At 43.1% G+C, this 17,354-nt stretch overlaps 1 protein-coding gene across 1 annotated transcript in view; it reads left to right on the top strand.

The window, feature by feature from the left end:
- LOC309559980 (cyclic nucleotide-gated channel alpha-2-like) overlaps nucleotides 1-17,147 on the top strand; it is a gene marked incomplete at its 3' end in the record, with an annotated part of 34,597 nt that extends 17,450 nt beyond the window's left edge. The window contains exons 5-8 of the mRNA XM_082263463.1: nucleotides 3,131-3,241; nucleotides 9,585-9,691; nucleotides 13,676-14,439; nucleotides 16,536-17,147. Coding sequence (XP_082119589.1) covers nucleotides 3,131-3,241; nucleotides 9,585-9,691; nucleotides 13,676-14,439; nucleotides 16,536-17,147 — 1,594 coding nt within the window. The remainder of the gene's footprint in view (nucleotides 1-3,130; nucleotides 3,242-9,584; nucleotides 9,692-13,675; nucleotides 14,440-16,535) is intronic.
- Nucleotides 17,148-17,354: the final 207 nt, after the last annotated feature.

The raw sequence follows: 17,354 nt of genomic DNA, 5'->3' as shown, positions 1-17,354 counted from the left end.
GCCCCCTTCCTGATTTTTTTTTTTTTTTTGTATATTTGTCACACTTAAATTATTCAGATTATCAAGCGAATTTTAATATTACACAAAGTAGGGATGCACCCAAATGAAAATTCTGGGCCGAAACAGAAACCGAAATTCAGGATGCCCTTGGCCGAAATTTGAAACCGAAACCGAAAATTACTTTTTTCCCCCCAAATGATTTTAAAATAGTTTTAACACATAATATGTTGTCACTCACTTCTCCCCACAGACAGCAGGTTGACTCTGGTTATGCTCCTGTCCTTCCTATCCGCAGCGGCCATACAGTAGAAGGTGGAGGGAGGAGGTGGGTGGAGCCAGAGAGTCAGTAATAGGCGCGGAGGAGGACAAGGACGATACTCCTCCGCTCTGCATGCTGGGTCCTCTTCTCTGCCTTGCTTTCCTCTCGGGACCGTGATGTCACTGGTTGCTAGACGGCAGGTGGCTGGCGATTCTAGCAAACAATCTAGCTCAGGGCGGGCGAGGAGGTACAAACGGCGGGTCTCGGGAGCCGGCCGCGGCCGGTCATGCACCATATAAGTTAAAGTGAAAGCTGCTGCTCCAGCAGCCATTAATTTTCGCCATATATGACCCATTTTCGGCCAAAATGGGATAGGCTCATTTTTGGCCGAAAATGTTGTTTGCCGAAATTTCGGTGCACCACTAACACAAAGATAACCCGAGTAAATACAAAATGCAGTTTTTTAATGATGATTTAATTCATTTAAGGGGAAAAAAGCTGTTCAAACCTGTCTGGCCCTATGTGAAAGTAACTGCCCCCTAAACCTAATAACTGGTTGTGCCACTCTTGGCGGCACCAAATGCACTCAATCTATAATTAGGTTTTATCGTATTTATTTACACCTTGCACTTTATTTATATTTACATATTCCATTTTTTGTATGGTCACATTTCATTTTCTCCTCTTTCTTTTGGGGGTGATAAATGAGGTACAAATTTTTCTTACATTCAATGCATCCTCGGAAATGCAGATCAGCTTAAAGGATTATAAAAAATCAAGAAAAGAAAGATGGTCCATTCCTATGCTCAGTCAGTGATAGCTGTGGGCTCATCTAGTAACACAGAATGGCCACACAGAACCAAAAAAGAGAGAAGCCTCACTGGATCTACAACAAGGCCAATGGCAGACGAGAGGTGGGGGAAAGGGGGAGCCAGAAAAGGATCGAACAATCCCGCAGTATATGGTCTGTAGAAACTATGTTTCATGGGGTTGCCATTAATCAGCACATAGCACTGGGAGGAAGGGCGCGAATGTAAGAAAGATTGTAACCTCCTTTATCACCCCTGAAGAAAGAGGAGAAAATTAACTCTTAAAACGCGTCGGGTGCCTTCACAGGGTTCATTGGCATTTCTGTATTCCAATCACCATGTTTGATATTGCGATGGTTTCCATGCATCTGTATCAGCTTTCTATTTTTAAATGATTATTTAATAAAATATTTTTGGTATATTTTTATATAATTACTTTTGTTGCATTGATTATTGCCCTACTATGTTACCTATATATTTGTTGAAGGCCCTTAAAGTCCCATTCAGAGGCACCCCCTGTTTATGATTCACAGGTAAGCAGGGTTAATGGATCAGGTAACATGACTACAGGTACAGTGAGGGAAAAAAGTATTTGATTCCCTGCTGATTGTGACCGTTTGCCCACTGACAAATAAATGATCAGTCTATAATTTTAATGGCAGATTTATTTTAACAGTGAGAGACAGAATAGCAACAAAAATTTCCAGAAAAACGCATTTCAAAAAAGTTATGAATTGATTTGCATTTTATTGAGTGAAAGAAGTTTTTCACCCCTTCGCAAAACATGACTTACCTGTACTTGGTGGAGAAACCCTTGTTGGCAATCACAGAGGTCAGACGTTTCTTGTAGTTGGTGACCAGGTTTGCACACATCTTAGGAGGGACTTTGTCCCACTCCTTTTTTCAAATCCTCTCGCAAAACATGACTTAGTAGTTGGTGGAGAAACCCTTGTTGGCAATCACAAAGGTCAGACGTTTCTTGTAGTTGGCCATGGTCACCAGGTTTGCACACATCTGGATTTTGTCCCACTCCTCTTTTCACATCCTCTCCAAGCCATTCAGGTTTCAAGGCTGACGGTTGGTAACTCGAACCTTCAGCTCCTTCCACATATTTTCTATAGGATTAAGGTCTGGAGACTGGCTAGGCCACTCCAGGACCTTACTGTGCTTCTTCTTGAGCCACACCTTTGTTGCCTTGGCCATGTGTTTTGGGTCATTATCATGCTGGAATACCCATCCATGACCCATTTTCAATGCCCTGACTGAGGGAAGGAGGTTCTCACCCAAGATTTGATGGTACATGGCCTCATCCATTGTTTCTTTGATGCAGTGAAGTTGTCCTGTCCCCTTAGCAGAAAAACACCCCCAAAGCATAATGTTTCCACCACCATGTTTGATGGTGGGGGTCGGTGTTCTTGGGGTCACAGGCAGCATTCCTCCTCCTCCAAACACAGCTAGTTGAGTTCATCCCAAATAGCTGGATTTTGGTCTCACCTGCCCACAACACTTTCACCCAGTTCTCCTCTGAATCATTCAGATGTTCATTAGCAAATTTCAGAAGGGCTGTACATGTGCTTTCATGCCAAGTATGCACGCTAATTCGTACGCGTGCGAACACAAATGCAAGCACGATCAACTGGAATAACACATCTATTGCCTCTTTGCCTAGAAGTTTTAGCACATGAGCAATGCACACGCGCACAAATATGAGCATAAGCCTGCACTGGTCTTTCTGGTGCTTGGAATCTGGTTTACCTTAAAATAACCCTGTTAAGTTATAACTAGAGTTCTCCAATCAGCTGTGGTATGAGACTTGCTGATTGTATAGCTCTAACTCTGACTTAGCAGGGGGTATGTCAGACCTCTGCAGAGAGATTACTGCTTCCACATTAAAAGCAAGCATGCTGGCAGGGGACAGGCTTTTCCACTCAGGTTGTGTCTGCTTCTTCAAGAAAACCAAGTGTAAGACTTGTTACAGCGTTTTAGTGCTCCTGGAAGGTATTTAGCTGGTTAAACTGAAAATTAAATTGGGCATCTACATGTATTTTACTTTTCATCACAGGGTGAAGTTTTCTGAACGATTTGTGGTTGACCCTGCAGGAAAATGGTATTATCGGTGGCTTATCGTCATAGCTGTGCCTGTGCTGTATAACTGGTTCCTATTAGTAGTGAGGTAAGTCTGGGTTGCAATCTAAGGGTGGACGGCATTTTTTTCACACCAGGGTCACTTGCTAACCTCAGTGTAATATACAGTGCATCCGAAAAGTATTTACAGCGCTTCACTTTTTCGACATTTTGTTATGTTACAGCCTTATTCCAAAATGGATTGAATTCATTATTTTCCTCACAATTCTACAAACAATACCCCATAATGGCAAGGTGAAAGAATTGTGAAATGGGGGTTTCCTCACATGTGAATGCTCGAATGGGGTTAACAGCTTTGGGTTTTCCCTCTCTTCTCATCTGAGATCATTTGATTTAACTAATTGGGAGATCCAGCTGTGTATGGACCTATTTAACCACTTTACGACCGCTCACTGTGCCTTTACTGCGGCACAGTGGCTCGTTATCGTCCAACGACGTAGTACTATGTCGCTGGACTCCTCCCCTTGTGGGCGGCGCTCGCGTGCCGCCAGAGGCTCGCTCCCGCTGTATTCATTCACAGCGGGAGTCGGGCCAGGGGAGAAGCAGCGGCGATCGTCGCTGCTCTTCCCCGATCGTCGGGGAATCGAGTTTGGAGATCCGCCCGCTTGTGTAAACAGAGCGGGCGGATCTCCTCAGTGACAGCATAGCTGAACCTGCGATCTGTCCCTGTGTCACTCAGTCACCTCCCCCCCACACACGTTAGTAAGCACCAGGCATACATTAACCCCTCCCTCTCCAATAAAATTAACCCCTTCCCTGCCAGTGTCATTTTTACAGTAACAGTGGATATTTATAGCACTGATTACTATAGAAATGTCACTGGTACCCCCAAAAGTGTCAAAAATGTCAGTCAAGGGTCCGATCTGTCTGCCGCAATGTCGCAGTCCCACAAAAAAATTTGCAGATCGCCGCCATTACTCGTTAAAAAAAAAAAAAAAACACCAAAAATGACAGAAATCTTTCCCTTAGTTAGTAAACGCAATAACTTTTGCGCAAACCAATCAAAATACGCTTATTGTGATTTTTTTTACCAAAAATATGTAGCAGAAAACAAATTGGCCAAAAATTTAAAAAAATTTTGATTTTTACATTTTTTGGGGGGGGGATTTTATATAAAAAAATGTGAAAAATATTGTTATTTTTTCAAAATTTACGCTCTTTTTTTGTTTATAGCGCAAAAAGTAAAAATCGCACAGGTGATCAAATACCACCAAAAGAAAGCTCTGTTTGTGAGAAAAAAAGGACGTAAATTTTGTTTGGGTACGGTGTCGCATGACTGCGCAATTGTCAGTTAAAGTTGAACACTGCCGAATCGCAAAAAGTGGCCTGGACGTAAGACAGCAAAATCCTCCAGTGGTAAAGTGGTTAAGCAATGCACCAATTTTTAGAATTTAGGTTATGACTAAGGGAATTTATTCGTGAAACGCGTCAACCGTTCCTTGTTGCCTGTCATGTCCATGATGTTTGTTACATTGGATAATTTTATTTAAAAAAAAAGTCCTTTGATTGCCTTCTATGCCGGAGTGTGGTCAATACTTTTCTTATACTTGGTGTTGCTCAGACCGTGGACCGGATGTGCACCCGACTCCAAGGCTTCTATTGCTTTCACCTGAGTGGCTATTGTTCCATTGGTGTTCAACCTCATCGGCATGCCTCATTGTCCTTAACACTGACACACAAATTCTGAATTGCAAAATGCTCATTTTGTTGTTGAAGAGAAAACACAAATTCATTTCAATGGAGTCAAATAATCCATAGAAGCCCTAGCAGCTGCTATGGGGCCTGGGGATGAAGTGGGCCCCCATATGAAGATAACACAGATCCAGTGCTGTATCTTTATGAAGATAACAAAGATCCAGTGCTTTATCTTTTCGTGGTTGCAGTTGACATTGACTTAATAAAGTCACCAGTCAAGAAGAGCTGCAATCAGACACACAGTGGGGGTCATAGTGGGGGTCTTTAGAATAGTCATAGCCACAGCTCTCCCTTGCTTTCTCTGTGCAGCAAGCAGCATTGGTTTAGCTGTTGTGATGTCTGCTGGGTGTCTTAGCAGTACAGATAAAATCTCTTCCCCCATTTGGGAGCGGATTTTCCGACCTCAGAGCTTCTGCAGGCCAATTAGTACTCTGAGATGAACCCTGCGTGCCTAACAATGGATTAAGGCTGTAAAAAATCCCAGTATGACAATACTGTTTTGCAAAAAAAAATCCTCAATTTACTATTTCAAGACCAGGCCTATTTCTGACATTTGTTGTTTTACAAGTTAAAATCAGTATTTTTTTTTGCTAGAAAAAAATTACTTAGAGCCCCCAAACATTATATTTTTTTTTTCAGAGAAACTGGAGAATAAAATAGGGGACGTTGCAATATTTTATGTCACACAAACGCAATTGTTTTAAAAAAAAAATACACTATTTAGAATTAAAAAAAAAAAAGAAAACAGTAGAGCAAGGATCCTCAAACTACGGCCCTCCAGCTGTTGCGGAACTACACACCCCATGAGGCATTGTAAAACTCTGACATTCGCAGACATGACTAGGCATGATGGGAATTGTAGTTCCCGAACAACTGGAGGGCCATAGTTTGAAGACCCCTGCAGTAGAGTTAGCCCAGTTTTTGAGTATAATGTGAAAGATTATGTTACACCCAGTAAAAAGATACCTAACATGTCATACTTTAAAATTGCGCAGGCTCCTGGAATGGCAACAAACGACGGTACTCAAAAATCTCCATAGACAACGCTTTAAAAAAAATTTGCAGGTTACCTGTTTAGATTTAAAGAGGAGGTGGAAATTGTGTGGAGAATGGTCGGCTGGGCTAATTAAAGGCACAGTCCCCAGACATAAGTGGGAAGTAGATAAGGTCCAGGTGTGATAGTGTAAAATAAAGGTAAAGGGATAATGGGAACAAATGGAGGGATGTGATCTAACACACTTGGGGAAAAAAAGGGGATTTAATTGTGCCACATAATCACTAGAAAAGATTCATTAAAAAAATAACAATAGAATTTTACATATAGATCATTAAAACATGTGTGATCAAGATAATGATACATGTATGCACATGCATATCCTATTAGAGAAGTATACAATATGGTTCACTGGCGGATAAACACGTTTCGCTGATGCAAAAGAAAAAAGGGAAAATGTAGGTTGAAGTACAACCAAACATACCCTGGAGGGGGGAAAGTGGACTTCAAAGGCACATAATGAGATACATAACACAAAATATAAAAGAAAATACAACCTTTATTATTTACATAATAAAATTAGGTAGAGTGGCCCAAAAGAAACCACTCCTACCTAGACAAAAAACTATACAGGACACCAAAGAAAAAACACATTAAAAACAAAGCCATCGGCATGTAGTAATATGTTCAACTAATGCGTCTCATAAGAAGACTGGTGTTAATGGTAAATCAAATTCTACTTGACTGGTGAAGGAAGTGCTCGATCAACAGGTCTACGCGTTTCACGATGTGCTTCGTCAGGACCTTTATTAATCAGAGTGGTTATTCTCTATAGTATGCATGGCGAATAGTGTCTCCCGGGTGGGCATAGGGGATCAATAGGAGGGAGGGCAGCTAGGACCGGCGTAAAAATTGAATGTATCCTGTTTTATAAATATATATAAACTTGTCTAAGTTTGGACCATAAGGCGTAAAGGCTGAACTTAGGCGTGGTAGGTCCAGTAAACAGCTGGTAGCTGGTAACTAGGAACTGGTTCAATTAAATATAGTAATGGACCACTTCTAGATATATTCACAAAGGAGAGCCGGTGGAATCTCAGAAGATATAAAGTAGCCAATACATAGTAACGACTTGATATTGTTGGTCCTATATGGTCCAATAGAAAGTCCACACAAATCCTGTGATAACAGGGTATTATGTATGTGCATGGATATACCTTATCAAAGCTTGTGCCAGAAAATCCTGGCGATATGTATGAGGCCATGGCCCTCCCAGCCTAGGATGGTATGGATCCCGAATAATGCCGCCAAGAGACCCAAAATGCTTGGGATATAAGGAGGATTAGATAGATAATAAAGCCTCCTCATGGATACAGCTATCTTTCCATAGGTAAACCCATAGGAGGGGTATATACCACCCAGTCCAAGATCAAAAAGTAAAACGGTCAGTAGGTAATTATCCAAGAAAAAACAGAGATCTCGCTTTCTCATCAAGAGCTACATAGGAATCCCTATCCGCAAACACACAGATGGCCATATACTGTATGGGAAGTGCCGCCTTAATGGACCATCCGTTGTGCTCATACATGGAGGAATGGGCCTGCACAGTATATACCCCTCCTATGGGTTTACCTATGGAAAGATCGCTGTATCCATGAGGAGGCTTTATCTATCTAATCCTCCTTATATCCCAAGCATTTTGGGTCTGTTGGTGACAGTACCTGTCACTACATTTCACGGATGATACGTTGCCTTACTATCTCCAATTGATTTTAAATGATAGATAGTGTGATACTGTATACATTTTTTTTTAGATACTGTATACTTGTTGGATCCTAAAGGAAGCTGCATCAGCGAAACGCGTTGATCCGCCAGTGAACCATATTGTATACTTCTCTAATAGGATATGTTTTAATGATCTATATGTAAAATTCTATGTACAAATTAAAACATTGTTATTTTTTTAATGAATCTTTTCTAGTGATTATGTGGCACAATTAAATCCCCTTTTTTTCCCAGGTGTGTTAGATCACATCCCTCCATTTGTTCCCATTATCCCTTTACCCTTATTTTCCACTATCACACCTGGACCTTATCTACTTCCCTTTTAAAGAGGAGGTCTAGCACTAGAATTATTGCTCACCGCTCTAACGATCGCGGCGATACCTCACATGTGTGGTTTGAACACTGTTTACATTTGCGGGCGCGACCTGCGAATGCATTTTCTTTGGCGCATAAAAAGCAAGGACGGGGGCGCTTTAAAAAATAATTTTTTTTTTCTTATTTATTTTACCGCTTTTTTTTTCACTGTTTACATATATCGGCGCAACTTACGTATGCGTTCCCTTCTGCGCACGAGCTTGGAGGGATGGAGTGCTTTAAATTTTTTTATTTCTTATTTATTTTACTTTTTACTTTTACACTGTCCTTTTAGTTTATCTATTTATTTTTTTATCACTTTTATTCCTAATACAAGGAATGTAAACATCCCTTGTAATAAAAATAACCAGGACAGGGTCTCTTTATTGTGAGATCTGGGGTAAAAAAAAAACCTCAGACCTCACATTTACGCTTAAAAATAACCAGAACAGGGTCTCTTTATTGTGAGATCTGGGGTAAAAAAAACCTCAGACCTAACATTTACGCTAAAAAAAAAAAATGCAATTTTACAGTTACCAAAAGAAAAACATTTTTTATTTTTCTTATTTATTTTACTTTTCATTTTTACACTGTTTACATATGTGGATGCAACTTACGTATGCATTCCCTTCTGCGCATGAGCTTGGAGGGATGAAGCGCTTTAAATTTTTTATTTCTTATTTATTTTACTTTTTATTTTTACACTGTCCTTTTTGTTTTGTTTTGTTTTTGATCACTTTTATTCCTAATACAAGGAATGTAAACATCCCTTGTAATAGAAATAACCAGGACAGGGTCTCTTTATTGTGAGTTCTGGGGTCAAAAAAACCTCAGACCTCACATTTACGCTAAAAAAAAAAAAAAATGTAATTTTACAGTTACCCAAAAAAAAAAAAAAATGGCCCTTTAAAGCTATTAGCTATTAGTAAAGTGACGTCAGACGTCTCTCTGGTCCTCCAAGGGCATAGAGTCGAGTGTAGTGCATAGGGTTGGCAGAGCTTAGAATTTGCACCAAAGCGCTGAAGTGTAACCCCTTATTAAAGATTAGTTGACGTGGAAAAAGCCTAGTGAGCAACTGAGTACGAATTCTCTCCAGGATTAAATGAAGAGTGCTAAGTGCCTGTGCTGGTCAAGATCAAAGGATTTTGGTTAATGGCTGTATGGCCTCATAAGCTATATCTCATTGGATCAGGGACTGGTGAGTATGGGACAGGTGGGGCAACAGGTGTCAGGGGCTCCTGTCAGGGGGGACAAGGGGGTGACTGACGGGCATTGCCACCTCCTGAATGCCCGTTTCCTTTTTTTTTTTGTTGACGGCCAAATGGGCTTTTTTTAATGAGAATATCACACCGCAACCAGAAGCCTAGCGTTTGGCCAAAATTTCAGAGCTGTCCTGTGTCCTCTACAAACTTCCTGTGCTATCTCAAAAACAGCTATTTAGCCCTCCAACAAGTTATTTTTATTAAATGTCCCTAATTTTACATACAGCCTTTTTCTGGTATAGTGTTCCTCCAAATAATTGTCCTTTCTTGCTCTTTGGCAGGGCCTGCTTTGATGACCTTCAAACCAGTTATATTATAGTGTGGCTTGTCCTGGACTATGTTTGTGACATCATATACATCTTTGACATCATAATCCGATTCCGTACAGGTGAGTATAGACAGCTACCAATAAATAAGCTTATCAGAATAAATCATGTGATCCCTTGCTGGTATATCTAGCAGTAGCTAAGTATTGTACCATGTTAGCCTTCAATAATTTTTCCCTTTAATTCTGCATATATTAAAAAAAAACAAAGGAGCCAGTAGGGGTCTTCCATGGTAATCGAGCTATGTAGGCTAGTGGTCCACTGCCGGACTGTGGCCACCCTTCTAATGGGCCTCCAATCAATTGCAGATCCCCGTCCCAGCAAACACAGTGCCCTAAAACCTCCCACAGTGCTCTCCAACTTTTTACAATGCCTACTGCAGTGCCTCAAGCCCCCCATAGTGCCCCCAACCTCCAAGTGTCCCACACCAACCCTAACCTACCACACCTGTACAACCCAGCCCCTGAAGCACCCTTCATTCTCTTAAATTCCCCAGCAAAGTTCCCAACCTCCTGGAGAGGAACCCAGCCCCCTCCAGATACCCCGTCACCTAAAGAGCCACCAAGTCTGCTGCACAGTTCCTTAAGCCCCTTCTTCTGAACCCCTATCCCCCAACAGTGACACATAGCCCCATCCACAGCCATCCAGCCTCTAAATTCATATTTTGGATTCCCTTACCTTGATTGTGTATTTAACTTATGTTTTTTTACTGTTGGGGCATGGGAAGAAGGGTAACAGAAGAATAAGATTTAGAACTACTACTCTAGACATCCATATACTGTGAAAATCTGTATTGTTTATTATGTCCTTCCACTCAGGGCCGGCCTTAGGTGTTCAGGCGCCCTGTGCGAGCTAATCCTGTGGCGCCCCCCCACCGCGCGCGTGACACCCCCCCCGCACATTTTCTTGCACTTTTTTGCACTTTATATGACTTTTTTATGATCACTAATAACTTAGCCCCGCTTACATTAGAGACCCCTCACACAGCCCCCCTTACATCAAAGAACCCCCCACACAGAGCCCCCCTTACATCAGAGACCCCCACACAGAGCTTCCCTTACATCAGAGACCCCCCCACACAGAGCCCCCCTTACATCAGAGACCCCCACACTGAACCTCCAGGCCGCAGTCGCTGCTTACCTCCCGCTGTGTGGCCTGATCATCTGCGAGCTGTGATGGCCGCACGGCGCCCCTTTTGCCCATGGCGCCCTGTGCGGCCGCACAGCTCGCACACCCCAAAGGCCGGCCCTGCTTCCACTAGATCAATGATGGCAAACCTTGGTACCCCAGATGTTTTGTAACTACATCTCCCATGATTCTCATGCATTCTGCGGTGTAGCTAAGCATCTTGGGAAATGTAGTTCCAAAACATCTGGGGTGCCAAGGTTTGCCATCACTGCACTAGACTGTATGAGCAGGATGGGTGGGTTATCCTTGGGGGGTCCCTCATTGGGATTCAAGATGTCTGTGCTCCTCCAGGCGGCCGCACATAAATATATTGAAGCCAACCCATCCAACATCATACAGGGCCAAGCTAGAATTATTTAATTCAGCTATTGATGTGCTTTTAAATCAGTCCTGTGCTGAATGGTCCTCATGTGGTGTGAGTAACTCTAAATTTTGTAAAAATAATCTATTGAGCATACCTTTTTTTCGACAGTTTTCAGGCTGGTCAAATGACATCACAGGTTCTCTTCTTCTGCTTCCTAACTTCCTAACTTCTAGACAGCATGATGTAATATTGTGTGAGGGACTTTCTGCCCATAAGTACTGCGGGCCCAGACTGGCATGATGATATGCATCATCAGGCAGGGGAGTGTCTGTGACAACCTAGACCAGCTATTCTCAACCAGGATTCATAGGGGTTCCTCTAGAGTTTGCTTGGGGTTCCTTGAGCTGTGGCTAATTGGCACTCCCATCTGATGGTCCCTGCATAGCTCTAGGGCCAACACCACTTGGCAGAGCCAGAAGGATGACACCAATGATGGTTTTAGTTTTCAATAGTTTTTTATTAAGTTTTACAAAACAGTGAAACCAAAGAAAGGGGTAACATACAGAAAAGCACCACATGTGCAAGCATACAAAACATTGTCTCATCAGTATCAAACAGTGTAACAGTGTTATACATAAGGTCCTGTAACGTTACTACTACAAAGGAGGCATGCTCTGGGTCTAGAAAACCAACCAACCCTGTTAGCAGACAAGCGAGCGGAGGCCCCGCCCTCTACCCCAGACACCCCAACTGGGTTCAAACTGTGTCCGTGGCGGGGCGCAGCCTCCCCCCAGCACCGACCACCCTACATACCCCACCCCCCAAAAGAACCAGTATGAAAACATTACCAATAGATATGGCCTGCTAAGTAACGAGGTAGTAGACTTGTGGCTACCACTCAAGTGCCCAGTAAGGCACAGACCTATACTCCAGGTTTCAAAGCTTAAGCCCCACATCCCAGAGCTTATATCACCTCTCCTATTTACAGACCCCCGAAAGAGAGAAAGAGCAGAGAGTAAAATAGTAAGAAGAAAAGAATAATGACATGAACAAGAATGGGTAAAGGAATAAGGAAGGAAAAAGATCAAAAGAGGGAAAAAACATCCTCCCGTGCCAGACCAATGATGTTTTTAACTGACTGTAAGGGTGGTGTTCTGACCACCACTGTAAGGTAGGGCATTCTTCTTACTCTTAGCAGGGGTATCCTAAGATCTGAAAATTCATTTAAGAGTTCCTCTAGGGTAAAAAGCTTAAGAAAGGGTGGCCTAGAAAGTTGGTTTAATGATGCTGGGCAGGGGAGCTGAATCTCAGAGCAGTGAGTCTGCAGGGGACAATGCTGGAGAGAGGGCGAATAGTGCAGCAAAAGCTGTGAAAGTGGACGTGGGCTTTAAGGTGTGTAGTCATCTCTAGAGTTTTGAGAGAATTCCATCACTCAGAACAGGAAGTGATGGAAAATCTTTCCAATGAAGACACCAATGGAAGTAAAAACTTGACGAGAGCTTTAACCCTTCCCCACTTTATCCAATATAAAATAAAAAGTTTTGACTGGAGTTGAGGGTTCTAGAACTGTATATACTCGAGTATAAGCCGAGATTTTCAGCATGTTTTTTCATGCTGAAAATGCCCCCCTCGGCTCATACTGGAGTCACTGTCTTTTTAAAAATGGCGCCGCCCAGTGCCGACGTGTCGCCGCGCATGTGCCGCATGCCCGGGAATAGCCGAACGTGTACGGGCTTTCCCGAGCATCGGCGGCGCATTCGCGGTGACGTATTGGCGCCGGGCGGCGCGATTTTTAAATCGAAGGCATCTCACCGAAAGGTAAGTGAGACTCCTCCGCCGCCCCTGCATTTCCTCATGCAGTGCTGCGGGCATGGTACAGAACATTCTCCTGTACCATGCCCGCAGCACTGCATCTCCTGTGCCATGCCTGTACATACTGTGCCATGTCTGTACATACTGTGCCATGCCTATACCATGACCTGTGCTATGCCTATACCATCTCCTGTACCATGACCTGTGCCATGTCTGTACCATGACCTGTGCAATGCCTGTACCATGACCTGTGCCATGCCTGTACCATCACATGTGCCATGCCTGTACCATCACATGTGCCATGCCTGTGCCATGCCTGTACCATGCCTATACCATCACCTGTGCCATGCCTGTACCATGCCCTTACCATGACCTGTGCCATGCCTATACCATGACCTGCGCCATCTCCTGTACCATGCCCGCAGCCCCTGTTTTGTGCCTCGTGGTGGTCTAGTTGGGTGCAGTAGCTGCTGCATTTCTGACCCTAGGCTTATACTCGAGTCAATACGTTTTCCCAATTTTTTGTGGTAAAATTAGGGGCCTCGGCTTATATTCGGGTTGACTTATACTCGAGTATATAGGGTACTAATTATGTCAGGATCCCTTTTCTGCATTATTACCTTTTTCCTTAAAACTATGTCAGATTTTGTTTCCTAAAGCAAACATTATAACCTTGTTGGCATTCAAATTGGCCATCTGTAACTTTTTTCTCTTTTATCCTTTTTTTTTTTTTTTTTCCAAGGGTTTTTGGAACAGGGAATGTTGGTTAGGGATACAAAAATGCTGATTGACAACTATATCCAAACCTTGCAGTTTAAATTGGATGCTATTTCGATACTTCCAACCGATCTTGGTTACTTGGCACTTGGAGTGCATCATCCAGAGCTACGTTTCAACAGATTTCTGCACATTCCACGCATGTTTGAATGCTTCAGCCAGACGGAGACCCGGACCAGTTACCCCAATATCTTTAGAATCTTTACTCTAGTTGTGTACATCATACTTATTATACACTGGAATGGCTGCATTTATTATGCTATATCTAAGGGCATTGGTCTTGGTACAGATTCATGGGTCTACCCAAATATTTCCGATCCTGATTATGGTGACCTTACTCGTGCATATGTCTACTGTCTGTACTGGTCCACTTTGACTCTCACCACCATCGGGGATACCCCTCCCCCCGTAATCGATATAGAGTATGTTTTTGTAATTTTTGACTTTTTGATTGGAGTTTTGATCTTCGCCACCATTGTTGGTAATGTGGGCTCCATGATCTCAAACATGAATGCAACGAGGACTGAGTTCCAGGCTAAAATAGATGCCGTCAAGCATTACATGCAATTTAGAAAAGTAAGCAAGGAATTGGAAACCAGGGTCATCCGATGGTTTGACTACCTATGGACAGTCGAGAAGACAGTGGATGAAAGGGAGGTGTTGAAAAATCTCCCTGACAAACTGAGAGCTGAAATTGCCATAAATGTTCACCTGGAAACTTTAAAAAAGGTGAGTCATTTCAAGTCAAACATATTTGTTTTCTCATACCCATTTTCCAAGCTACCTTCAATACTTTTATATGTTTATGAAAATATTTGATTGTGATACTTATTTTAGGCAATGTTGTTCAGGGGAAACTCAGCTATTCTTAGTTTTGTTAGGAAATGCTAGTCATTATAGAGCTTCAACACAGGCCCTCTAGTGCAGGGGTATCCAAACTTTATATACAAAGGGCCAGTTTACTCTCCTTCAGACTTTAAGGGGGCTGGACTGTGGCCAGTGGGAGTAGAAAATGCCCTGGTGTCAATGGGAGTAATGAATCATCATCATTGGTATTGGTGGAGGGGAATATTGTCCCATTGTTATTATCAGGGGAAGAAATAGGGCCAATCATTGTTGTCATTGGGAGGAATAGTTCCCCAGTGTTGGTATCAGTGGGAGAAATAGTGCCCCATCATTTTTGACAGTGGGAAGAATAGGGCCCTGCAATTGGTGTCAGTGGGAGAAATAGTGCCCCATCATTGTTGTCATTGGGAGGAATAGTGCCCTAGTGTTGGTATCAGGGGGAGGAATAGTGCCCCATCATTGGTATCAGTGGGAGGAATAGTGCCCCATCATTGGTGTCAGTGGAAGGAATAGTGCCTCATCATTGGTGTCAGTGGGAAGAATAGGGCCCTGCAATTGGTGTCAGTGGGAGGAATAGTGCCCCATCGTTGGGTGTCAGTGGGAAGAATATTGCCCCATTGTTTGTATCAGGAGAAGAAATAGTGCCCCATCATTGTTGTCATTGGGAGGAATAGTGCCCCATTGTTGGTATCAGGGGGAGGAATAGTGCCCCAGTGTTGGTATCAGGGGAATGAATTGTGCCCCATTATTGGTGTCAGTGGGAAGAATAATGCCCTGCAGTTAGTGTCATTAGTAGGAATAGTATTCCATTGTTGGTGTCAGTGGGAAGAATAGTGCCCCATTGTTGGGGTCAGAGGTAGGAATAGTACCCTATTGTTGGTATCAGTGACAGGAATTATACCTCATTGTTGGTGTTGAAGAAATACTGCCTTGCATCAGTGGAGTTAAAGCGGAGTTCCGGGCACAAAAACGATATTTTTTTTTTGTGCCCCTCCGCTAGGTAGACCTCACCTGAAAAGGAATTGGATAGTTATTTTTTTTTTTTTTTGTTTACTTACCTTGTAATTGAAGATCGAAGATACTCACCTCAGAGTACTTCCTCCCTCGGAGCCACGGCTCACCCCGTCACTTCCTGTCTCGCTATGATTCCTGGGAGCTGAACGTCATCGCTCCCAGGAACCAATGCGACGGCACCGGCCCCGCTCGTCATTTCTGGGCGACGCCGCATTCCCCTGCTAAACAGCTTCTGGGCATGCCCAGAAGCTGTGGAGGAATGCGGCGCCGCACCGGAAGTGACGAGAGGGGCCGGTGCAGGCGCATTCTGGGACAAGAAGACGCGGAAGAAGACACAGAAGAGGACCACGCCGGCTTCAGCTGCCCACAAGAGAGATGGAAACGCTGTGGAAGAAATTTTATAAGTAAGTATTTCTTCTAAAAGGTAAGTGCGAACAGGGGCAGATCAGAGGCTAGCCATTGTGGAATGTGCTAGCCCTGACTGTCCCGGGGGTATGTTTAGTAAAAAATGACTTCTGTGCCCGGAACTCCGCTTTAATAGTTTCCCAAGGGCCAGAAAAGGCAAACAAAGGGCCACATCCACCCCCCCCCCCCCCCGGGCCGGAGTTTGGAGACCACTGCTCTAGTAGTGCATTCTGTCATAAGTGTAATATTTACTGCCTAAGCCTAGAAGAGGTTGGCTTTTGCCCTGAAACTCGCTGGGTAACCAATAAACTTTTCAAAAAGACCTTTAAGTGATAGAGCTTTTGTACCAGGCAGCTTGGCATGGGACCCAGAAGACATCAGCAATCACTCCAGTAGCTGCAACTACTACAGTGATTTCCAGCTTACAAAGGGATCCCACAGGTATGGAATATGCATACTTACATTAGTCCAAGATGGACCAATGTAACTATGCAAATACCACACCTTTAGGTTTCTGATTCATTAACATCTCTGATTTACACCCTATGCTCATTTCCCAGGTTCGGATCTTCCAGAACTGTGAAGGCGGTCTCTTGGTTGAGTTGGTCCTGAAGCTCCGTCCTCAAGTTTTCAGCCCCGGAGATTATATCTGCCGTAAAGGGGACATTGGTAAAGAGATGTATATAATCAAGGAGGGGAAGCTTGCCGTTGTCGCAGAGGATGGAATAACTCAGTACGCTGTTCTCACATCAGGAAGTTGTTTTGGTGAGATTAGCATCCTCAACATCGAAGGGAGTAAGATGGGAAATCGAAGGACTGCCAGTATTCGGAGCCTTGGATACTCAGATCTTTTCTGTCTTTCGAAGGACGACCTGATGGAAGCTTTAGTAGAGTATCCAGATGCCAAGCAGATCTTGGAAGAGAGAGGAAGAGAAATACTGACCAAGGAAGGCCTGCTAGATGAGACGAAGGAGAAAAACGCGACGAAGGGTAAAACTCCCGAAGAAAAATTGGAGCTTCTGGAATCCAATGTGGACCTCTTACACACTCGCTTTGCTCGTTTGTTACGAGAATACAGTTCTGATCAGCAAAGCCTCAAGCAAACAGTCACCCTCCTAGAGGGAAGATTGAAGGACTTTCAGGGCCGAGACGTATCCTCAGATGAGATGTAAAGAAAAAGTATCGACGAATAAAATTATATTCCTGCTTCATAAAAGTTTTTCTTATTTAAAAATTATTTTGAAACTATATTAAAGTTTAATCTGCTTATATTTTGTCTTCCCTGGTTAATCTCTACCACACCTTCTTCAACATGCCAATGACATTTTTTTTTTTTTGTTCTTTTTATTAAAAACTTTATTTCAGATCTCTGTGCTTCC

The sequence above is a fragment of the Pelophylax lessonae genome, assembly GCF_965119305.1.
Source record: "Pelophylax lessonae genome assembly, chromosome: 7".
Classification (NCBI taxonomy): Eukaryota; Metazoa; Chordata; class Amphibia; order Anura; family Ranidae; genus Pelophylax; species Pelophylax lessonae.
The sequence above is the reverse complement of the archived record's forward strand: the minus strand, read 5'-3'. Positions and strand labels throughout refer to the sequence as shown.